The sequence below is a fragment of the Plodia interpunctella genome, chromosome 11 (genome assembly GCF_027563975.2).
Source record: "Plodia interpunctella isolate USDA-ARS_2022_Savannah chromosome 11, ilPloInte3.2, whole genome shotgun sequence".
NCBI lineage: Eukaryota > Metazoa > Arthropoda > Insecta > Lepidoptera > Pyralidae > Plodia > Plodia interpunctella.
The window spans coordinates 1,135,738-1,162,303 of record NC_071304.1 but is presented as its reverse complement, the minus strand read 5'-3'; the positions used below and the strand labels follow the sequence as shown (position 1 = coordinate 1,162,303).

The following is a 26,566-nucleotide window of genomic DNA, read 5'->3' as shown; positions in this document are numbered from 1 at the left end:
TCAGAAGCAAGCGCTTTACCACTGCGCCACCAAGGTCGTCGATTAAATTGATAAATACTATTTATTAACCAATAAATTATAAATAAATAATTATCAATAAACTATAAATAAAGAATTTAAATAAATGATAAATGTTGATATTGTTTACTTATGTGCCTAATAAGTAAATAAAGATACGTAAAAACAAATGAAATCAAATATTCAACAATCTATACCATAAAACAGAACCCTAACGGAACTGTACTGGTCTGTCTGTACAAATAGAATGCCGATACCATGTAGTTTCGTACATAATACACCAGTTGCTCAACTTGTTTCTTTCTAAGGAAAATGTAACGTTTTTTGTACGCCCCCGAGAAAAATAGGTGAAAACGCTCCGCCAACGCTTTGTGTGGGAATCGCGTTGTACAGCGTTCGCACATGCTCTAGTGATGGGACGATCCGAAAATTATATCGATATTTCCATATTTTTTTTTTTTGTTTGTGGAAAGTACGCGTCATCATACGCGTTTAAATAAGAATACAACTTATTGAATATTTTAGATTAATCGTCATAAACAAAATATGATTCATATAATTTTAAAGATACGCTTAATTTTTGTTTCTGAGTTTTCATAGGTCAATTATTTGTATAAAGTAATTAGTTAAGGTCTATAAATATTAGAAAAAAAAATATAATTTCTATTTTGCATTTCTTGTTACTTTCCAACATTTTAAAGACCTGTTACAAAAATATTTAGAAGCTATAATCAACATCAAATTTAACTCATTACGCAACCCTAATAAATCAATAATATATTGATTGATTGATTGATTGCAATTGTCATTAGCGAATTTGACATAAATGGCATGTTGGCATTTAATTACATAAAATTATATTTGTAATAAACAGAAACATAAACGACTTAAACAAGTTATCATTAGAAAGCTGATGTGACATTAGTATACGTAATAATATACCTCAGTAATAGTTCAGGTATGTTATATTATACGTTTCTTTATTCCTTTTTTATAAATAAATAAATAAATATATTAGGACAAATCACACATATTGAGCTAGCTCCAAAGTAAGTTCGAGACTTGTGTTATGGCATACTAGCTCAACGATATTATTTTATAACAAATGCATAATATATATAAACATCCAAGATCCGGGCCAATCAGAAAAAGATCATTTTCCATCATGACCCGACCGGAGATCGAACCCGGGACCTCTCGGTTCAGTGGCAAGAACTTTACCACTGCGCCACCGAGATCGTCACATGATCTAACACATAATCAACATTAGTTACTAGTTATATTAAATTGTTAATTACTCGAGATATCTTTTATGTTATTTCAGTACGAATTTGTAATGTAACAAACTTTAAAGCAAGACAGTTTAAAAGCTGACATAGGCATGTATTAAGTGAATAATTTTTTTCATTTGAAAATCATATAGTTTACTTTAGGTACTTTTATTTAATACTTAAGATGAAATATAAATAATATTAATTAACAAAGAACGTTTGAGCAATTTTACAAGCGAAACTTTTGCACTAGTTCTTCTTCTGAGGATTCTATCGATAAGTCGATAATTTTCCTTAGACCAAACCCCATCCCTATGACGTTGGCAGTTCATTACGTATAGATGTCATATGTCGACGTTTGATTAAATAACGTAAGGTAGACTGATCACAGCTCACTACAACTGCTTCTCGTTAGCAGCCCGCGACATCATCCGCATGGACTTTAGAAGTAAAGAAAAAGCCACACGGTAGCTTTGAATAATATATTTATGCATACTATAAATATATCTAAAATCTATCTTTCTTATGGCCCGAATCCTACTAATATGATAAATGCGATAATTTATGAGTATATGTGTTTGTATGTATGTTTGTTACCCTTTCACGCAAAATATAATGGACCGATTGTTATGAAGTTTGGTACACGTGTAGAATATAACATGGAATAACATATAGGGTAATTTTTATCGCAAAATTCCCACTGGAGCGAAGTCCCGGGGCGCAGCTAGTAAGTTACAAATGAAACTCCATACTTAAAATCTCAAGTAAGTTTGTTGGTTTATTTGTTACCGCTTCACGTGATTACTCAACTTATCTTCTTAGTGGAATATCGATACGAATAAGTACTTTTCATTCTAGAAAAAATACTGTTTCAGTAGGCAATTCATATGTGCGCAGCCATGGTCAATAGCTAGTTTATTTGTTATTAGGTTGAGAATTTAGTCATGATACACTCATTACAGGATTCGAACCTTGGACTTTTCGACCACAGACGCTAACTTCAAGCACTCCACTCCCACGATCTACATTGGGTTAATTGTTGGAATTTAATTACTACGAAACACACTTAATCACGAAGTCGAGTTGTAATTGAAGTTGCCTCCTCGACTATATATTGCTATTTGCTCTTTGTCTATTGCGCCTTCCCACGCAAATCCTATATCGGTTTGACTATATACACTATATTGCTTACATATTATATATAACATTTCATTGTAATATTATATTATATTATATTTTATGTGGACGGAAAATTAAACAATATTAAAATATTTATTTAGTTTATTTATACTTTTTTTTTTTTTAGTTGAGTTAGTATCCCATAAACAAGTCTCGAACTTACTTTGGGGCTAGCTCAATCTGTGTGATTTGTCCTAATATATTTATTTATGTTTATGTTTTATATTACCTTTTTACAATAAATCAATCCCTTATATAGTATATATACTTATATTAAATAGGTGTATTTTTTTAGAGGTACTTATTTGTATTGCTGCAAATTATTAGCACAGATATCTCATGTAAACTCGCACTACCTTTGCGTGGTTGGTGACAGCGAAACGGACGCACTACCATGCCGTCATACAGTTTGATTCAAAAACTCAAAACACAAAAAAAAATTCTTGACAACGTTCATAAGCTTGAAATTTGTAATTGGTACTAGTACGGAGAGTAGTGGCCAAAGGTCAGCACCCATCTAGCCAATGCATAATGCAGATGGACGGAAATTTAAATGATATTAAAATATTTATTTAGTTGTAGTATGTAAACATATATTCGTACCTAGGCTAAGTTATTGTGAAAATAAAGTTATTGTTATTATGGTTCTCCTTAACAATACACGGCACTTAGTTCGGTCCTAGTTAGGCTTGCGTGGGGATATAGATCCAACACGTAGAGGGCCTTTTGAGAGTTTGATGTTGTGTAGGTCTCCCGCCAAAACTTAATTTCTCAAATCTGGGGAACTCAAATTTCGTAGTGCAATGGCAAAAAATGGAACTTTAAAAATAGATTTATCATACCGTCCATATGTCATTGCTAGATAGAACAGCTGAAACTTGGTGGATATATATGTTACTGTCTCTGCTTGTATTGTGTTTTGTACATATAAACGATTTATCTATCTATCACTTAACGATTATAAAAAAAAATAATAAGCGGGCTTTTATTTTCTTTATAGATACCCTTTAAATGGCATTCATAATATTTTCTTTCATTGTAATGAAATGACAATACAGTTCTTGAATTATTTTCACTTACCTATAGCCAAAAGGGTCTTCAGTTTAGGGTTCGCCTTCTTCAAACTGTTGATCCTGTCATACAAGCCCGTCTTCCCGTCCTTTGTCTCGTCGTTGGACTCGAAAGAGCTGAGTTTCCCCTTCTTCAGCCACCCGAAGGCGAAAATAATGTGGGTGCACAGGTCGGGCTGGATGTCCTCCGGCAAAAACTTGCCTAGTTTCGTTCGATATTGAGACCAGTTTGTGTAGTAGCAGACAATCTGGAAATAACACATTTATCTTGTTAATGATAATTATGATTTGATTTGCTTGCAAACAACAGGCCTACCATACAACTTTTTAACGGAATGTTTCCAATGAAATTCAGTTCAATTTAGGAACTTAAAACGAATCGCATTCATACTAAAAAATTAATTCGATGGTACGAGATGATGATAAGCCCCCTGGTCTACCTACTGATTGGAAGTCATAGCCTATGGACGCCTGCAACACCATATCACACGTGTTTGTCGACCCTTAATAAATCTTTTTAAGCGTTGGAGTACTATGTCATGTATGTATGTATGTATGCATGTATGTATGTATGTATGTATGTATGTATATATGTATGTATGTATGTATGTATGTATGTATGTATGTATGTATGTATGTATGTATGTATGTATGTATGTATGTATGTATGTATGTATGTATGTATGTATGCATGCATGCATGCATTATGTATGTATGTATGTTGAAAAAGTTCCTTTAGAAGCACAATGTTGAGCTCCAATATGTCTGCAATGTCACTCTACTGTGGGGTCAGTTTAGGAATCACTAAAAACGACCGCTAGGTAGGAATGATAACTTCAACCCTAGGCAGACCTATACAGGAAAAAAACATCTCACTAATATTATAAATAATGCGAAAGGTATGTTGATTATGTATGTTTGTCATTCTTTCACGTAAAATCTACTGAACCGATTGCAATGAAACGTGGTACACCGGTACAATATAACCTGGAACAACACATAGGTTACTTTTCATCGCGAAATTCCCGCGGGAGCGAAGCCCCGGGACACAGTAATAAATAAATAAATATTAAAAAGTAGTAAATCATTTTCACTTTTCAACCTTTGCCGGGCTTAGTTCCTATAAAATATCCTTTATTGATATTAATCATTGACAATATTTCGAAACTTAGGCTAATACTAAACATATATAAATTAGCTTAATACTATCTAAACTTGCCAAACCAAAATAGGCAGCCATATTGACATCCAATCTATTTAGGTCGAACTCAGATACTTGAAATATTCACTGAACTAGCTGCAAATGCAACCAGCAAACACGTTTTGAATACCTAATGGTGCATAGCGGATGAAAGTACCTACACATTTCAAAATAAATAAAATACAACATATAAAATATACTATCATGGATATATATAGATAGATACATGTGTCTTTTAGCTGAGACCATGAAATATGCAAAAAAAAACATTTTGTTGACTGGCACCTATCAGATTTTCTCTTTAAGTCAGTTTATTATTAACAAAATATAGTGATGCAAAAGATTCGAAGACGTATTCCACTTGGAGCACCTGGTGTAATGGCACCTGGGCAATAATAGATCTAACTTTTAATTTAATCCATGATATTTATATATTCTAGAAGTAATCGCTTTTAGCGCTAAGATCGCCAGAGTAGATCATAGAAAGAAGAAAGTACTAATTTGCATTGAATGGGTACAAATTGTTGTTTTGTGTTTTAAAAGTTCCATACATCATTCAGCCTATTTGACATACAAATATAAAAGTATCTTATAAGATTTCAAATAAATGAATGAACTCTTAATAACTACTGTTATAGTAGTCAGTAGTACTACTTTTTTATTTAAAAAAAGCAGTACTACTAACTACTATAAGTAACTGTTAGTAGTACTACTAACTACTATAAGTAACTGTTAGTAGTACTACTAACTACTATAAGTAACTGTTAGTAGTACTACTAACTACTATAAGTAACTGTTAGGAGTAACTACTTTTATAGTAGTTAGTAGTACCACTTTAAAAAAAAGCAGTACTACTGACTATACTATAAGTATAGATAACTACTAACTATAACTATAAGTAACTGTTAGTAGTACTACTAACTACTCTTACAGTAGTTAGTAGTACTACTTTTTTTATAAAAAGTAGTAAATAAATAATAAGTAAATAAATATATTAGGACAAATCACACAGATTGAGCTAGCCCCAAAGTAAATTCGAGACTTGTGTTATGGGATACTAACTCAACGATACTATATTTTATAACAGATACATATATAGATAAACATCCAAGACCCGGGTCAATCAGAAAAAGATCATTTTCCATCATGACCCGACCGGGGATCGAACCCGGGACCTCTCGGTTCAGTGGCGAGAACGTTACCACAGCGCCACCGAATAAAGTGGGTACTACTAACTATTCTTATAGTAGTCAGTAGTACTACTTTTTTTTTACATATAAAAAAGTAGTACTACTGACTACTATAAGAGTTGTTATTAAGAGTTCATTCATTTATTTGAAATCTTAATAATTCTATAGTCATTATGATGTGTCTATACACTTTCACCATAGCCTATTTAACCCAATCGCCCCATATTAATATTATTTATTCTCAATGCAAGTGTTACGATGATCTCAAAGTAATTACAGTTAGCGCTTATAACTTTATCACCTTTGACTTATAATATTAATAGACTCGTTAATTGGTATCCACTTTATTCTTCAATAGTCCTGCATATTTAAAAAATGATTGTGATTTCATCTGTTGGGTCTACTTTCAGCCATGCTTTACATTGTACCTCATCATTGTATTATATATTTATTTTAAAACAAACGTCTCACAAAGTATTTACAAGTTGGATCCATACCTCCATGCAAGCCTCAAAGGAACGTACTATCTGAAGTAAATCCTTGAGACAACATAATGATGATAAACGAGAAACTCTGAATCTATTTTTATTTTTACGCACGTAATTTGAACCACAAAGGAATGATTAAAAGTTTCTATGACAAGATTCCTAGAAAGAAATATGCTTAGAATTGCCACAAAATAGTTTACTACACACGGGGCAAGTGTTATTGAATCCAATAACTGTTATAACTCAGAAGACAAGAATCACATTTCGATAAAAACCATCTTGAAAGGAAAATGGAGCTGTAAGGGAATAAACCTATTTTACGCACGCAATTCTATATGGAGAGTGACAAGAACAGAATAACAGAGACAAAGACCAGTGATTTTTTTTCTGTAACACATCAAACATAATTTTTATCATTTATATTTATATTTATCATGCAAATTAAATAAATAAATATATTAGGACAAATCACACAGATTGAGCTCGCCCCAAAGTAAGTTCGAGACTTGTGTTATTGTAAAACTTGTGTTGTTGTTAAAATTTAGTATCCCGATACTAACTCAACGATACTATATTTTATAACAAAAACATATATAGATAAACATCCAAGACCCGGGCCAATCAGAAAAAGATCATTTTCCATCATGACCCGACCGGGGATCGAATCCGGGACCTCTTGGTTCAGAGGCAAGCACTTTACCACTGCGCCACCGAGGTCGTCAAAATGCACATTAGAATTCACTTAAATTAAAAATGTGTAATTTGTTTAAAATATAATTTTAGAGTAGGTATGAGAGGGATGTTAAAAAGAATGACAAAACAAAATAATTCAGGTTATTTTTATGAAATGAAAGGAAAATGCAGACAATAAAAAAAAACTGTTATAGAGCAATCTGTCAGACAGAATTTTGACGACGTTGTTCTTGAAGAGAGTTTTACGAAATCAAAAAATGTAATTCAGAAATTAGACCGTCACGGGGACTTTTAAACGGCATATTCTAATTTAACCGGTACTTTTCAAAGCCACTGCTGAGAAGGAATATCGATACAAACCCATTGTATTTCAATGAAAATATCTGACCTGAAATGAAATAAACTCAGATCAAGTAAAAAAATAACAAAGGTTGAATCTCTATAACAATCTCCTCTATAATAAAAGCTTATACATTTGTGATGAAACATATCAATCGTATTTTGTGATCAAAGCGTGATAAATATCGATTGGGAACAATTTTCGGTGGAAATTGTGTTGAGATTCGAACATGTGTGTCGATTGAGCGAAAATGTTTTCACACCAATTTAACACGAACATTTTTGAAATTAGTTGAGTGTTGATTTTAAATGGTTTATGAAATTGAGTTTTTAAAATATACCCTATTCATTATATCTACATTAATCCTACTTATATGTCTGTCTGTCTTGGTGTATGATCGCGCAAGTTACCGGACGGATGTGCCAACTTTGTACGTTGTGTTGTGTTATGTGTCCTGATGAAGGGTAAAATGTACAATTTATTATGGATTTACCCGTGAGAAGCTGGGGCGGAATACTAGTACATGCATAATGTCACGCCTCTCCTGGGGGTTTCTTTGCCTACCTTTGTTTAGAGTACATTATATAAAATATTGTACTCTTATAAGATAAATGTCCCTCTAATAATATATCTAATAAATATCGACAATATCAACAGATTACAAAAACAGTGATCAACTTAAAATTAGACAACAAAGATGCCAAAATTAATCGTAAATTTGCATACACAAAATTGGTCACTAAGCTCATTAATTAACCTATATTTGACTAAATAACCTTAATGTGTTATTTAGAAATAAGCTCACGCAAAGTTGACTTCTCGGTGTCAAGTAATAAGAACTAATAAAGCATGCCAGTTGCATGCAAATATCAATTTCGAAGGCCAACTACTTACATTGGTCTGGTTTAAAAAGCTTATTCATATCCGCATTGGACTTAACCACTACAGAGGTATTTCAATCAACTTTATTCACAAAAGCAGAAGGTTGATAATCCTTTGAAGTTAACCAAACATGTTTCTATGGGTGTACCGCAAGGTTCAATACTAGCTCCGCCGCCTTTCCTGTTATGCCAAAGAAAAATACAGCCTTTCTAAATGTCGAAAGGAAATATATGACCGGTTTTTGCAAAAAAAAAAAATCGGGAAAGTACCCCCTGGACTTCCAAAATTCGACTCAAATGCAAAAAGTGCCCACTTCAAGGCCTTCGACCTCCATCAAAAAAAAATTTTTTTTTGGTGCCCACCTGACCCCTTTTTTAGTTTTGAAATACCCACTGGACCTCTAAGATTTGTCTGAGTTCGTGTATGTAATAGTTAACATTGTTTGAGGCGGTAATAAAGATACGGACGCTCCTATGTTCGAACCTTACACATGTCGCATGAGTTTTCATAAGCCGTCTATTGTTTTTGGGGAAGGAAAACGTCGTGAGGAACCTGCATACTGGTTGATTAATAAAGTATACTAATCTATTATCAGGCTACTTGGCACCAGATAGATAGTATTAAAATTAAGAAAAGAAAATTCCATTATCTGTATGACCCAATGGTCGACTGTTTAATGCTTTTAAAATTAAGTCTACCTTTTGAAATTATGTCAACTAATTGTACCTATTTTGTGAAATAAAGTTGAAATGAATAAATCAATCTAAATTACTAGCTTTTGTACGCGGCTTCGCCCGCGTTTTCCTGAATAAAAGGTACCCTATGTCCTTCTCCATACTTCAATCTACATGTATGCAAAATTTCAAGAAGATTGGTTGACTATATAGAACCTGAAGTGGTAATAAACAAACTTACTTCCGCATATTAGGATAGGATTTAAGATTAGATTATGCGCAAAAGGTAGCCTTATCACTGTGAGCAATTTCTTCCATGCAGTATGTATTGGAAAATCAATACTGTGCCATAAAAATAATATTGTTAAAATAAACAATTCGATCTTACCTTATATCCATCCTTGTCTTTATGGTCGTCAGTTCCAACAGAATTGTCTATGGCTGCTGAGGATTTCCGACTGGCTATGCTCGGTCGACCTCGAATCTTTGGCCTGTTGACGCTGGCTGATATGACCTGGTCAGTCGACCGGGACACGCTGGTGGTCACCGAGGTGGACACTTTTGTTGGCTTGCGTAATCTTCTTCGTACGGCTGGAACGGAAATATAGTTTTAATATGAGTTCAATAGATTTAAATCCAAAACTAGTTAGATTTTTTAAATTATCTAATGATCTCTGTCCCCGTTTCCGGAATCAAACTATATTGGTGAAAACTGTATGAAAATCCGAGGAATAGTTTTTAAGTTTATAGCGATGCGATCAGATCAGAGGACTTTGATTATAAACCAAAGTTCATATGTAAGGATAAAGATTTCACTTCTTGAGAGGTGATTGGTACAAAATTTTGAACCAATCATAACATAGCAATCATCATACATACTGGCCGAATACCATTTAAATAGTCATTCAATCTCGACAAGAAGAAAAAAATGGTAATCATTCTAATATATACGTATTTTCATTAATATATTTTACCCGTTTCTTGCCTGCCAACGAAGTGAAAAAAAAATCATTTTTATACTTTTATAGCACAAGGAGCTATTCAACAAAACCAAATACGACGTTTTAATTTTTTCTCCTTATTACGTTCCTTTGCACGCATTCGAATTTGAATAGAACCGTTCGAAACGTTCCGTTTCAATTGTTTGGCTCCAATTCAAATTTTATTATCAAGAGCGTGCGTGTGCGAAACTTCACCTGCCTTCAAAATTTGCGGATGGAGTAAATTTTCAATTGAAAATTGGAACTTTGCGCTGCCGTAAATTTAATGAAATTACATTATTTCCTTTCAGTACGTGAAATAACTATATATGCCAACTTTGTACGTATGTGTTTTGTACATTCACTTATTCTTTTATTAAAAGTTTTCTATAGAATTATAAGTGACATGATAGTTTATCGTGACGTCAAATTTTGCTCCAAGATTATGTAATGTTAAACATAATAACCTATACACATAATGAAATCGTAACTGGGATTTGTCTGTACATAGGCGATATTAAAGAAAAAATATTTATGACGTGCCAAAACAATTTTTTTTAGAATTTTTGTCTGTCTGTCTATATATTTGTTTGATCGCACATCCCGCAAAAACTACTGGATGGAATTTGATGCGGTTATCACAGCCGTATAGGGAATAATGGACGCACGAAATGAACGCTGGCGAAGCCGCAGGAAGATGCCAGTCACAAGTATATACATTAATTTCATCTAAGAGAATGTTTCATTGTGGGATCCCTCTCATAGGCAAAAGGATAACAACCTATCATTATTTAAAAATCGCAATTCCCCAAAAACCCCACCTATTTCATTTATTTATTTTCATTTATTTATTCAATAACAATTTACAAATTGTGTCTGAAATATAATATTCATATAAAATCTAATAATAATAATAAGTTAAAATTAAATTATAAATCGTTAATAATAAAAGGACATCATACTTAAACTTAACACACACATTTGGATGCTCACAATAACTTGTCAAGGAAAAAAAAAAGAAGAAAAGAAAAAACATTGTTTAGGTCACTTAAAGAAATCCTCTATTACATATTCATTCCGTTCTATCAGATAAGTCTTTAATTTGTTTTTGAACTCTGATAATTTAATTTAACTGAACGGGGACCGAGTTTTTTATAGTATAAGACCACAAACGACTAAGCAGGATACCAGATGGCAAGTTATCAACGCTGTTCATGAGCAACTGCAATTCAAATTCAAATTCAAAATTCTTTATTCAATTTAGGATGATATACATCACTTATTGACGTCAATACTAGGGCCATTACAGAGGCATTATCAAATCAAATAATTTATTCGGAAATAAGACCTTCACAGGGCGCTATTTCACGTCAAATTTGATATTAAATAGTAATTTCTCACAAGTTAAAAACTACTGGCATTTTGGAACACACGCGGATCAAATACTTAGTCGCAGAATCTTGGCACTGACTACCGTATCGTATCGAATAAAAACTTTATTATAGACACATTGATGTTTTTCGTCAATAATAATAATTTACAGTATCCACTTTTACGCTGCAACATTCGTTTCGTTTTTTTATCGCTTGTGAAAACATGCAAAAATACTATTTGCTTTCGTAGTCGGCTAAAACATGGCTGCATACGGTTTTAGCGACAATCTGTCTGTCTGGTAGATATATTGCTGATAATTCGACAATTTATTCGGATCAAATAAAAGGGATACGAATGTCAACCACGATGGATTTATATGGATACGACTAAAGAAATGTAAAAGAATTTCACTATCAATTTGCTATTACTTTTACATAACGAATAAATAAATTGACTAAAAAGCTGATTATCATATAGTGTTAAGACAATCTACTCCAAAATAAAAAAAAATTATTCAGAAATTAGGCCTTCACAGGCACTTTTTCACGTCATATTCTAAATTAAATTATGTTTACCAAAGCTACAAACTACTAGCATTTCGGAACGACCACTGCTGAGAAGAAATGCCGAAAGAAACTCATTCAAACAGTGTTGGTCCCTATTATGCCAGAAGGGCTTACCATTTTTTAAATATAAATTTATGTATATTTTTTTATCAGTAATATAACAATGTAAGTACACAATAAAGTACATGGTCAAAAGGTATACTGAAACATATTATGATTGTGATCAAGTGCTGATGAAAGGAAAATATATATACTTATATATATATATATATATATATATATATATATATATATATATAAAAACATATTATGATTGTGATCAAGTGCTGATGAAAGGAAAATATATATACTTATATATATATATATATATATATATATATATATATATATGTATAATTAACCAAACAAAACAAAACTTTTAATAAAAGATCGAGCTGACCAGTTCCCCCCGGCAGCATCCGTTCACGAAACCAATAAATCATCCACAACAAATTGGCATCGATCGTTAACTTCTTTAGTTTACTTTCCAGTTTGGTCTACTTTCCCAAACTGTATTTTTTTTCCCAATCTATCCACTTTTGTTTGTTACGATTGGTCTACTTTCGTCATTAGTCTACTTGTCTCAATTAATGGCCTAGATAATATTGATAACAGTGGACATTTTGTTTTGTCGTTTTGTTGTGATCCGTACTAAGTGTTAGAAACACGACGTTACGTTACGTTACGTTACGAATTTTTAACATATCAAAATTTATTCAATAAAAATGTTTTTATTATTAGTAATTATTATTGTCCTGTTGTCACATTCATAAGTCTGTCCGGATCGCATAGACAAACAAACTAATTCAATAACAATATTTTTCGTTCTAGGGGAGCAATGAGTTTTGTATTTTCAAAAGTATACAAAACCTTATCCTTGCTATCTTTCGGTGAGATTTATTGGTTTCCATGAAAGAACACAATTTACATGTTGATTTGTTTTAAAGCGTTTGTTCGGCAACGTTTATGGGATTTTCATTTGATTCCCTTTATAGGGTCACAATTGGGGGAACTGTGACCCTATAAAAGCAATTCTATCTGGAGAGATAGGTCACAGCTTTGATAATAATAATGAGAATCACGGTCTTTCCTGAGCGTGTCTACCGTCTCGGTCGCGCTATCGTATTACAGTTTTTCCGGGGTAATGACAATATTATCAATGATTGATATTGGAAACGATATTCTTATTATTAGATATTTTAGATTTTTATTTTATTTTTGTATTGTTCATTTTTTGGTGCAATAAAGAGTATTGTATTGTATTCTTCTCAAGAAAATTGATAGTTCGTATTGACAACGTGGCCGCAGGCAGCGCTCGAAACGCCCTAGGAATAACCCGTTAAAAAAATTTGATTCGGACGGAAATTTATCCCACGTCTTTGCCAAACCAGCACAGTACTATTAACCACTGAGATATATAAAATAATGTCTTTTTTTGAGTTTAATATAACACACATAAGTGAATGAATACATAATATAAAACATAAAGGCCCTTTGCCTCCTCTGTCTGTTTCTAAGGTTTCTGCTTTTAAAGCACAACGGATTTCAATGGAGTTTTCACTGTTATTCAGATAATTTATTCTCGAAGGTTTATACATAAAAAATTACGTGCGAAGCCGGGCCGTGGCGCTCTGTCAAGTGTAAAGTTAAATTTAAAAATCTTTTATATACTTACCAGTAGAATTTGATGTGGGTACGACAATAGCTACTATCAATAGAATGACGAAAGTCCACCGAAGCAAACTTGGTGGCCACTGAAACAAGAATAAAAAAACGTATTAATTTAATAATGCATAACACAAATTTCAAAATTCCAAAAGTGGTAAATACTTGTTTTATGGTCTTAAACCTAGATAGAAATAGTAAAAAAATAAGTTTAGTAAATATTTCTTTTCCCGGTTTCTTCCTTGGATATAAAGCGTCGGACTCCAGGAGCTATGAAACAGCCGATTAACAATATCATTTGACGACTTCGGTGGCGCAGTGGTAAAGTTCTTGCCACTGAACCGAGAGGTCCCGGGTTCGATCCCCTGTCGGGTCATGATGGAAAATGATCTTTTTCTGATTGGCCCGGGTCTTGGATGTTTATCTATATATGTATATCGTTGAGTTAGTATCCCTAAACCCATAGGTTCAAATACTACTCATGCCACATAAGATTATATACCAATCTGATTCATAGTAGTCTTCATCGACCACCACTTGCTTCCGGTGAAGGAAAACATCGTGAGAAAACCTGCACACTGGTTTATTATTAACTTGTATGTGAAATGGAGAAGGCAATGGCAAACCACTCCATTTCACGTAATGACCACGACCAATGAAAAAGAAAAACAGTTAAACCAAATATATCAAAGTTTTACTGAATCAATATCACATTATTCGTACTTTAATCCAGAAAATTGAAATAAATAAATAAATATATTGGGACAAATCACACATATTGGAGCTAGCCTCAAAGTAAGTTAGAAACTTGTGTTATGGGATACTAACTCAACGATACTATATTTTATAACAAATACATATATAGATAAACATCCAAGGCTCGGATCAATCAGAAAAAGATCATTTTCCATCATGACCGGACCGGGGATCGAACCCAGGACCTCTCGGTTCAGTGGCAAGAATTTTACCAGTGCGCCACCGAGGTCGTCAATAGAGAGCTCATAAACTCAATATATCCAGCCAATATGTATATTATCCAATGACAAATCGTATGTCATAAGCGACCAGCCGCGTTTACTTTCACTTCGGACACAGTACAAATATCACAATGCTTTATGAATAATTCACAGCCATGCGTATCCTGATTGGAGGCGAGCGCTATTTGTTTTCGTTTCTATTATACTCGTACACAACTTGGCAATGATATTTTCTTTAGAGCGCAGCCTCACCACTCCGTTTTTAACGCGTTATTGTATGACACATAATGTAGTGCGTCGTTGTAGGTCGTCAATGTCAAACTTGTATCAAATGATAGGTAATTGAGTTTTTCATTAACGTAACGTATATAAGAAACAAAAATGGTATGTCCTTCTCTGGCATGATAGCAACACTGTTTAGTGAGTTTCTTTCGGTATTTCTTCCCAGCAGTGGTCGTTCCGAAATGTCAGTAGCATATAGCCATTTTATCAACTAGCTGATGCCTGCGACTTCGTTCTCGTGGCCGAACAATTTTCGGTAAGGAGTCAAAATTATTAGAGAAATTTAATTGTACAGACAAATGTAACGATAACTATACATACAGAAGAATAATATATTTATATATATAATATTTTCTATAGTTTGGCTGAACTATTACGACTTCTTCAGGTGTTCCAGAACTTCGATTTTTATATCTCAACAGAAAATGCTCATCAGACTGAATAACTTTAATTAGAGCGTCATTTCTATGTTTCCTATAGTTTAGCTGTACCATCATGGGTCTACATCAGGTATTCTAGATCTTCGATTTTTATATCTCAACAGAAAATGCTCATCAGACTGAATAACTATTGTTAAGGCGTCATTTCTATATTTCCTATAGTTTAGCTGTACCATCATTGTTCTCCATCAGGTGTCCCAGTTTTCAAAATAATTTATACCCTGTATGTTGCCCAGGTTTAATAGCTATATAACAAAAAAAGTTTAATTCAAATCCGTCCAGTAGTTCCGAAGATTAGCGGTACAAACCGACAGACACAGACAGATTTTTTTTCAAATTCTTACTCTGTTGCTGTGGCTCTATCCTAGCCTAATTTTATTTTTATATAAATTTATTCAATGTACAGGATTTTTTTTTCTACTGTTCTATTCCCTTCTACAGTCCGGATGATCTATTAGTTGACGTGGAAAAGTGATTTACCCGTGTTAATTACTTAGTTTTTAAAATTGCCTCTTCAGTTATCTAAATTCAAATTCAAAATTCAAATTCAAATCATTTATTCAGAAATTAGACCTGCACAGGCACTTTTTCTCGTCAATCTTTATATTTATAGTTATTTCTAACAAGCTACAGACTACTGGCATTTCGGAACGACCACTGCTGAGAAGAAATGCCGAAAGAAACTCATTTGAACAGTGTTGGTCCCTATCATGCCAGATCAGCTTACCATTATTGTTTCTTACAATGTTTTTTTTTCTTTCTAATAATATATAAAAGTACATAATGTACCTAGTCAAAAGGTATATCAAAACAGGTTATGATTGTGATCCGAGTGCTGATTATAATCTAAATTCTAAAATATCTAAATCTATATTCTATGTATCTATTAACATATAATAACTCAGTTAGTGGGCTATATCTGTACATAGAGATATTAAAAAAAATATATGGCGTGTCTATTAATAGAAGCCAAAACATTTTTGTTTTTGTCTGTATGTAAAAAAAACTACTCAATGCAATTAGATGCATGTCACAGTTGTATAGCTGCTATACAAATGTGAAAATTGCCTTGAGTGACGCGTGAAGATAGATAGATAAACTCTTTATTGCACCATTCACAAAGTAGTTAAAAGTTACAACAAGATATTCAAACATAATGCCCCTTATTAATAAAAACCTTATTCTCTGATTTGCCTCTGAATAGTTATTCTTTCTATTGTCTCGTTCTTTCAATGCCAAATGCTGAAAAGAGAGAGAGGGACAAAACAAAGATTTACTACTCCAAGCCTAATCAGAGAATTTAATGTTTATTAATAAGGCGGTAATAGTGCAAAGGCGGACTTATCGCTAATGCAATTTCTTCCAGCCAACCTTTGGATGGAAAGAGACACACGAAAACTAAGAAGAATATCTAGTCTAACTTAAAATGTGGTATTGGTTTCATTGTCTGGATATTGATAATAAATTGCCTTTGTTCATTAACAAAACTACCCGTCATGTTTTGCACTTCACTAATGTCATTCAAAAGGAAGTGCCGTAATGTTATAATAAATTAAATTGCTATTTTAGCGTTGTATTCCTCTGTTTCCTTATATGTTATTTGTGTTGTTTTCACTTTGTATTTTGATGTGGGCAAAATTTAACATATTATGTACACGTATTGTTGGTCAGTTTGGTTAATTCGTGGAAACTATGTGATTTTCATATGTTTTATGTGCATGTCCTAACCTAACTTACTGTTTTGTGTACTTATGAATAAATAAATAAAAAAATATGAGCGGACGCACGAAATGAACGCGGGCGAATCCGCGAGCAAAGTCTAGTAATAAATTAATACAAAACATAAGTAGCTGTTTCAAAGACTTAACAAATTGTAAGAATCATCACAAAGAGACCCGTGATTCGTGATCAGCTTAAAAAGTAACGTTTCAATGAACATTGATCAATGTTTGAACAAAAGCTCTAAACAAAGCTTTTGTTTCGTTATCGACTCAGGTTCGAAGCTTTTCGCATTTCGAAGGTAGGTAGAAGTTAGTTCACTTCATAGATTTTATATCACTAAAATTATTGAACTCACACCATTTAATATTTGTTCTTTATATGTAATTATTTGTATCGATCATACTCGAGCAGCTACAACATGTCCCATTGCTGGGCAAAAGCCTTCCCCGCTCTCAATTTAGAGACAAAAAATTAATGGGTAGGCACACAAAATGGGCTTTAAAAAATTATACATATTTAAAGTAACCTTCCACTTTTAAAGAGAACAAGAACCAATCAATTTTCCCGACAATTAAGTAAAACACAATTAGCTGATGCAATAACTATATACAATTACAAACATTCGAACAAATACAAACTTACCATTGCGAAGCCAACTTGGAAAAAACAATTTTCAGACAATACAAAAAGTAAAAAAATCGCCCGCTAATGAATGTTTAGCGCGGATATTGGGAAAAGAAAACTTTGCTCTACGCTTTTTGGTTAGAGATATTTGGTTACACAGCTATTAGGGTGCCGTGTGGTTCCCGCCCTCAACTAGGAGAGCATTAACTATAAAAGTGTATGGTTATATGGGGGAGGAGTAAAAAGGAAATCGGGAAAGAACAGACATATTGCGCTGATCCCAGATAATGTGAAAAGGTAAGGTATATGACGATGTGTTTCCCGCCCTAAAACAGGACCACTCCGTATATCATGAGGTGGCTGTTATATAGATTATTTTTATGATACAATTGATTCATTGAGGGATAGATTACATAATACCCCCCATTGAGGATAGCTTTGTATCTTTAGTTTTGATCAAATGAGCATCTACAATTGCAAAAAAAAAACAAAACTCTCTTTCTCATCTCCGCATGTGAGCGGTTGCGTACACGGCTGTGGGGCCACGAAGCCCAAAGTTAGCGGAAAAAAAATTACCTGAATATTTTTTAAAGATCAGCTATATATAACAAATTTTAGTTCAAATATTGGTCGAAGTAAATTTATTAATACTCGATCGAGTTTACCTTATTATCAGTACATAAATAAACTTGCCGGGGCATAATTTGAAAGCCAAACCCGGATTAACCTCACTATGTAATCCAGAATGTCATAAATTTCATATAAAACGCTCGATAATTTACCATTCACCCAATTAAGCTAAGCTAACGAAACTCCAACCCTGGTTCTAGGGTTGTCGCTCATTAGACAAGTTTATTTGTCAGACAAATTAAAAATACCCCGACATACAATATTCATTTCGCCACAACGTTTGAACGGCTGAACAGATTTTCATGAAACATGGCTAACACTCGGGATAAAATTATCTACGACACATAAAAAAATAAACGAAAATCGGTTCATCCGTTTGGAAGCTACAATGGTACAGACAGATACACAGGTATGTGTGTACAAATACACAGAAACACAGACCAACACGTTAAACTTATAACACCCCCCTTTTTGCGTCGGGGATTAAAAATCTTAACGATTGGGTAATCTAGTAAGATTAGCCAAATCATCGTAATAAGCATGAAAATTAAGGTAGATTTTTGTAAAAACAAAAAAAAAAGAGCACATCCGGCTCGAAGGACCATAAATATGTACGGTCTCTTTCTAAACCATACGAGTTTAAATGATAAGTTGATGTGATTGATACCAACTGAATGATTCTACGATGTTTATTATGTACTAAGTGTTTGCACTGTACAATACATTCATACAAGCATTCATTTATTTGATACTAGTGGGTAAAACCCTTCACCCGGGTAAAACCATAATAAAATACCTATACAAAGAAACCTTGCTCTCTCTCTCGCTCTCTCACTTTATCTATTTAAAAAACTGGCATCAAAATCCGTTGTTTAGGTTTTAAGATATAAGCATATATAAGATAAGTTATTGTTAAATATAATAAATTGATTGAATACGGACAAACAGCAGGGAGACGTAAAAATCACTTCATAGTATAAAACAAAGTATTGTTTTATACTATGAATAACTACTACCAATACTTTGTTGTTTTTTGAGTACTAACAATACTTTGTTTTATACTATGAAGTGATTTTTACGTCTCAATAAAGAGAACAAGAAATGTTGCAACATAGCGTGGGCCACAACGCATTGAGTTTGGGTTGCGTTGCTTTGCCGCGTTTGTCACTCACCTAGGACACTCGGTTAGGCCACCCTCGCACAGTACAACATTGTGAGCTCCACAAATGCGCACAGTCACTTCATATTGTGTCAGACAAAACCATTTATCTCGGTCCATTGTTTTTAGTGTTATTGATTTATTACATTTGTATATGAGCGTTTTGTTTTTACTGAAAAGAAAAAAAAAATGTGTTGCTGCAATGGACGCGGATAACTGCCGAGAATTTTTACATGACAATAGCATACTATACTGTGTAAACTTTCACTTATTTCCAGTTGTCATGATTCTGTTATAAAAATATCTATTGTTTAAACACGCACGTTGCAAAGTACTTACTTTTAAATTGGACAACGTCAAGATCCATAAATCAAATAACGACATTTTGATTATGTGTAAAACGGAATTTTAAACAGAGATATGTTGAGAATAGCTCAAGAATTTTCATTCATTTCGTTCATTTCTTTGATTAAGTTCATTTTGCCAAATCATTCATTTCGTTCATTCAATTCGTTCTTTTAGTTCAAATCGCTCATTTCATTTTCACGTCTAAACGTAAATCTCTATAGGGAGCGGTAGCTTCTCTAGTTTTTATTAATCCTAACATTTTTCTTTATTGGGCAAAATTTACAAAATATTCTTGTATGCGACAATCCTTACACTGTACGTTGCGTAAATTAAGGACTACGCTGGGAGCTCTTTTAATTTAAATTCACTATTATACCGACTACAATAAAGGTTACAGATTACAACCAGAGAAAAAGACTGCTATGAAACTACTGGAGTAGCCTTTGAAGTCCAAGCTGTGATAAGATGTTATCTTCTTAAAGTGGGTTGCACCAGTCAACTTTGTCGTTAATCTTAACCTGTCCAGTACGCCATTTTGTAAGTACTTCTAGCCTGCGAGTCAAATTGGTATTTTTTAGCTAATGGAATTTGGTTGATAAGATAGGATTGTAAAAAGTGGTGCAAATCGAGAGATTCATCAGCACAATGTGTGTTATGAATAGATTAATAAAAAATCTACAAAGCTTGGCCTTTCTCCGTTCATCTGCTCCATAACGACACACCAAAACGGAAGCCATTGTTTTAGAGTTGTTATCTGTGAATAAAGTTTTACCATTCTTTATTTTTGCTGTCACACTATGGGAATTACGCGGATTCTGATATTTCATTTCCTATTTCCTCTATATGTAGCGAAATTTTGTAACTTCAAAATGATAAATTAAGTTCGCATGTACAGTTCAAAGTATAATCAACCTATACAAATTCATTGCATTTCTATCTTGATGTACGGTTGCAGGTAAACCAATTTCGTTGCACCAGCACAGTCAACTTTGATGTTTACTTTGACCAGTTGCTCTCTGCTCATATTTCCACAAAATGGCGTGGCTTTTTCCCGCGCCCGTTATCATCATCATTTCAGCCTTTTTGTGCCCACTGCTGAGCACAGGCCTCTCTCCGCGTACGCCACCCTCCTCTGTCCTCCTCTGTCCTGTGCCTCTCTCATCCATGTACAACCTGCGACTTTCATCCGCCCATCTCATAGGAGGTCGTCAGACACCTCTCTCGCCGGCCCTAGGACACCATTCAGTCAGCACTCTACTGCCATCACGCCGACGTGCCAGGTGTCCTGCTCAGTTCCACTTCAGGTTCATGACCGCGTCTCCCACGTCCCGTACGCTGTCGGATCACGATGTTTTGAACGCGATAGTTATAGTTAACGTCAAAGTTGACAGGTGCAACGCACTTTTAGTCTTATCTACACTGCAGAACTTAACGGAGCGTTGTTTCATTTATCAATAAGCTTATGGGCGGCATCAAATTCGTTACAATAAATCATAAGTACTCGTAAACAGTATCTAGTATAATAATAAAAAATAAGTTTTAATGTAATATACTAGCAGCCAGTACCGGCTTCGCTCGGGCAAATTTATAATAAATTTTTCACCTATGTCTTCAATTTAAATCACTCTAAAAACTCGCATCAAAATCCGTTGCGTAGTTTCAAAGATTTATGCATATTCATACATAGGGATAGACAGGGGGAAGCGACTTTGTTTTATGCTATGTAGTGATTTAGATTATTTTATTTAGATTTAAGATACCTTTGAGATTTTCACTATAACTTCTCCCATAGACTCATGTTAACCCCACTGATATTCTCTAGTCTCCTTTAATATAAGACCTGCATTTGTTAATTGACGTCCTTGGAGAATAGGCTGCGGTGAAGTTTGTTGCGCCGCTTCTTCTTCAACAGTGCTTTGGAAGTCGGCGGTAGACTTAGTTTAAGTATTTTTTTGACATCAATAAGTGACGTATATCATCCTATATTGAATAAAGAATTTTGAATTTGAATCGTATTCCTCATGGCTGACCACTACCCGTCAGAAAGTGGAATGAATCACACATAAAGACTTTCTTGGCAATATCAATATTCCATTTCCAAAACTATATGATAAATTATCGAATAGAGTGCAGGTTTCCACACGATGTTTTCCTTCATCGGATGGTGGTCTACTAAAATATTATACGCGAGTCCGATTGGTATACAAACTCACGTGGCATGAGTAGGTTTCGAACCTGGGATCTTTCGGTTGACAGGCGGGCGTCTTAACCATTACACCACCACCGCCTCTTCACACTCATTACTCTAGTAGTACGTAGAAAATTAAAATATATTATGAGTAAACGTGTTAAAGTATATTTTTCAAGATCAATCCGATTCGACTCAGTAACTAACAGCACTAACTTGTTCAATATAAGGTTGTATAACATAAGGTTAAACCAGTAACTGTATGCAGAACGCACTGATTAGAACATCGAAAGTACAGAAACAAAACTATTTTTATTCAGTCAATTATGTGTTTCTGAAGCAGGTAACTACTTCACAAAACTACAATAACCAGCATACTTAAGTATATCGATGTGATCTGCAAAATAATGGTTTATGAGTTAAAAAAAGAAGTGTTTGTCACAATGATTACATTTAATTTTTTAACGAAATACAATTTTAAGTCATGTTACTTATATTAATAACTATTTCAAGAAGATTTGAGTTAATAATAATTATGGCCTACGACATCTTGACGTGACATTTTAATTAAAACGAGTATACTTTATTATTTACAAACTAGAGATATATTTATTCGCATTTCAAAAAATCTGTCTAACTATCAACAAAATTTTTTTTTAAATGTAACCACAAAAAAAAATACAGCTAAAACTTAAATAGATGAGGTATGGTGTAATGGTTAAGACTTCCACATGTGGATCGAAAGGTCTCAGGTCTCGTATCCTACTCGTGCCATATGAGTTTGTATACCAAGTACTCTAGTAGTTTTCATAGACCACCACTTACTTCCGGCGCCACTAGATGGGGGTAAATAGTCGTAAAAGTAATGTCAAATGAGGCGACTTAAATAAATTGTTTATAATACATTGTTTTTATGGTACCTACTTTTAATACTTTTTTATGTTTATACCATTTAAGTTATTGAAATAAAGAATTTATTCAAATTATTTAAAAATCTGACACCAGTGTTAGCAATTACACACTCGATATGATGATGAATAGATATATAAGCTTTATTTCTGTACTCTTGCCGTTTTGTGGCAAGTCCAGTGTCCGAAGCAAGGCCGAATGAAAGGAAAAGGCATAGAGTACCGCGGTATACAGAGAACGCATCGCAATATGGCGGGAAATACATTAAGGCGAAAAAATACTGTAATAAGCCAAAGATAAGTGGGTAATAACTAACGAGAGTACCTTTATATTACCCTGGTTAGGTCAGCATGTAAATTTTCTTTTTTTTTCATTTAATTTTTTTATGGTTTCAATAGACAACATTCTTTATAATTATAATGTAGAAAAAAGGTTACCACTTATAATAATAATTATAATAAAATGTTTCAAGTGTTAAGTTAATTGGAAATTAATGTATTTTTTTGAATATCTATCTAAATATGACATCGAATCTATCTACCAAAAGATGGCAAGAATAGTAAGAAAGGAAATATTATGAATTTTATTTGGCAATACAAATATTTGTATATTACCAAAATTTTCGAAACAATATCAAACTAAATCCATACACAATTCATTATATAGATAAGTGGAAGTAATAATATGGTATAATATGCAAAATAAGTATACTTATCTCTCGCTTGAAAATATTGTAGGGCATAAAATAAAAATGTTAGGTACTCGTAATTCAGATATTAAATAATTAAATAAATATATTAGGACAAATCACACAGATTGAGCTAGCCCCAAAGTAAGTTCGAGACTTGTGTTATGGGATACTAACTCAATGATACTATATTTTATAACAAATACACATATAGATAAACATCCAAGACCCGGGCCAATTAGGAAAAGATCATTTTCCATCATGACCCGACCGGGGATCGAACCCGGGATCTCTAGGTTCAGTGGCAAGAACCTTACTGCTGCGCCACCGAGGTCGTTAAAAAAAATTATATATTACGAAATAGATACAGTATTCAAATTTCATGTCAACGTTACGATTGATGGACGAAATATAAGTGGACGTTATCTACAATCTGTAAAACAAATGCTATATTATTGACGCGTGTAGCAAGACGTCTTTTCTCAGACTTGTCACTAGATGGCGCTAGTATCAGATTAGAACCATAAGTACAGATTGTTTATACAACATTGGTGAAGGAATAAAGAACGTTTATTATTATTATTCTTTTGTACACATACTTATGCAACAAGGTTCTGTATACAAATAAGTTTTATTCTTTTGTACACATACTTATGCAACAAGGTTCTATATATAAATAAGTTTTATTCTTTTGTACACATACTTATGCAACAAGGTTCTATATACAAATAAGTTTTATTCTTTTGTACACATACTTATGCAACAAGGTTCTATATACAAATAAGTTTTATTCTTTTGTACACATACTTATGCAACAAGGTTCTGTAGACAAATATGTTTTATTCTTATGTACACGAGAGATCTTTTAGAATTATTTAGCTTCTTGGGTACCTAATATCAAATTATAAAATTTACAACACAACGACTATTATCTAATACTATATGATTTTGCAAACAAATGTTTGTTTGGTCGAATTAAATCTCACATATCACGAACGCTAAATCAATCAATTATTCAATCTTAAACAACTCTATATATATAAGACTTGCATTTTGACTAGGAAAATAACTACAAACACAACAAAATCTAACTTACAACTAAAGCCCAAAAAATACACACACAATCTTAGAGTAAAAAACAAACTTAATTTAATAATCCCCAGAACTAACTACGGAAAAAAGACGATACTATTTGAGGGAGCACAGCTGTACAACAAGTTGCCTAATGAACTTAGAACAAGTATGAGCATAAATGTATTTAAGAAAAAACTTAGACAACACATCGCGACCAGTACCATATAATTAATTTGTGATTTGTAAATATTTTTTAATGTACCCTACTCATCTCATTTTAAGTGGAATGTAATTTCTTTATGAGAATAAAGTTCTTTAAACCTAACCTAACCTAAAAACTTAACAATCCTTTTTAGTCACGTAATAAGTGAAACATGTAGATTGTCTTATAAAGGTTTATTAATTGAGCTAAATATGTAATTTTGTTTATAAAAGCATTTTGAGTCCTCCTATTTGAAATTGATTATTATGTACAATTTATTTATAATTCATTATTTCTGAAACGTATTTATAAAAACTTAAAATTGAATATGGCAAAATAATTCGTAACTTTGTTATTTTTTACAAACACACATACATATCAGGAACTTGACAATTAATATTAATCGTTAATTAATATTAACTTTTTAAGAAAAAAATATTGATGAATCTATATCCCGTTTATACTCTGCGCAAAGCACAACATCAAGGTTACTTTTCTGATCTAATTTAGTATAGACACACATAATTTATACTTATGTAAAACAAACAGCATTGTTTGAGTGTTAAATACCTACTTATATAGTACTCGCTGCACCCCGAGGCTTCGCTCTCGTGGGAAATTCGGGATAAAATATAACATATGTATTATTCCAGATTATATTCTACCCGTGCACCAAATTTCATAACAATCCGTCCAGTAGATTTCGTGTGAAAGAGTAACAAAAATACACTTAGACATTCACAAAAAGTTTCGCATTTAATTTAAATATATTATTTTATATCAGTAGGATAAATGGAACAGCTCGATCGCAAAATTTTTCATACGTTTTTTCTTCCTGTGATAAAGACAGTTAAGCCACTTTCACGATATGGATGGGTGACCAAAAATATAGTAATATCTCTCCCGTGCTTCGGAAGGTACGTTAATCCGTTGATTACTCCTTATACAAACGGATTTTGCATACACTTATAATATATATATATATATATGCAAAAATATTCAAAATAAAATTTGACTTAGCTTAACTTTAACTGAGTACGAAGTCGCAAAACTGGTTAACAAGATCCGACTTTTGTCGATTTTTTCCTCATATTGTACTCAATATGCGATTAAACCGAACGACTGAAAACTGGAACAAATATCTTTCATTCATAACGAATCAACTTTCAGGTTGGTCCGATTAAAATTACACTAATAATATAAAAAAAGTTCTACATAAACTACACACATACACACTTAGGTAAAAAGGTTGTTTTTTTTTTTGTATGTATGTATGTACAAAAATATATTTTTGCCCTTAAGTTGATTTTTCAGACCTCGCTCGCTTTGCCCATTGGGTCAATTGGATTAAAGTTGATTAAAAAAAATGTTCCAATATGTGCTAACGTAGTAATGAACATAGTTTATGTCTATATTATATGTCATAAAAACTGGTTGATCTTTACCAATGCTATAGTAATTATTGTGAGTCCTTGCTTTCTATATGTGCAATGGTTTGTGTTCGTTAGCTGTATTGCAAGTCATGTCTCGATACATCGATTCGTCTAAATATGGTTCACTTGCAAAATTCATTATAGTGTATAGTGTTACGATAATTATAGCATCGATCGATTGTGAAACAGCTTCAAATGTAATAATAATGACTTCAATACTACTTTGATGACTTCCGTGGCCTCAGTTACCACTCACGTCC

The 26,566-nt window shown here is 33.1% G+C and overlaps 1 protein-coding gene across 1 annotated transcript in view; it reads right to left on the bottom strand.

The window, feature by feature from the left end:
- The window catches only part of Cht7 (Chitinase 7), a 99,979-nt gene that overhangs the window by 36,121 nt on the left and 37,292 nt on the right, over window positions 1-26,566 (bottom strand). The window contains exons 2-4 of the mRNA XM_053751618.2: window positions 13,641-13,719; window positions 9,395-9,597; window positions 3,549-3,786 (exon numbers count right to left, since the gene is read on the bottom strand). Coding sequence (XP_053607593.1) covers window positions 3,549-3,786; window positions 9,395-9,597; window positions 13,641-13,719 — 520 coding nt within the window. The remainder of the gene's footprint in view (window positions 1-3,548; window positions 3,787-9,394; window positions 9,598-13,640; window positions 13,720-26,566) is intronic.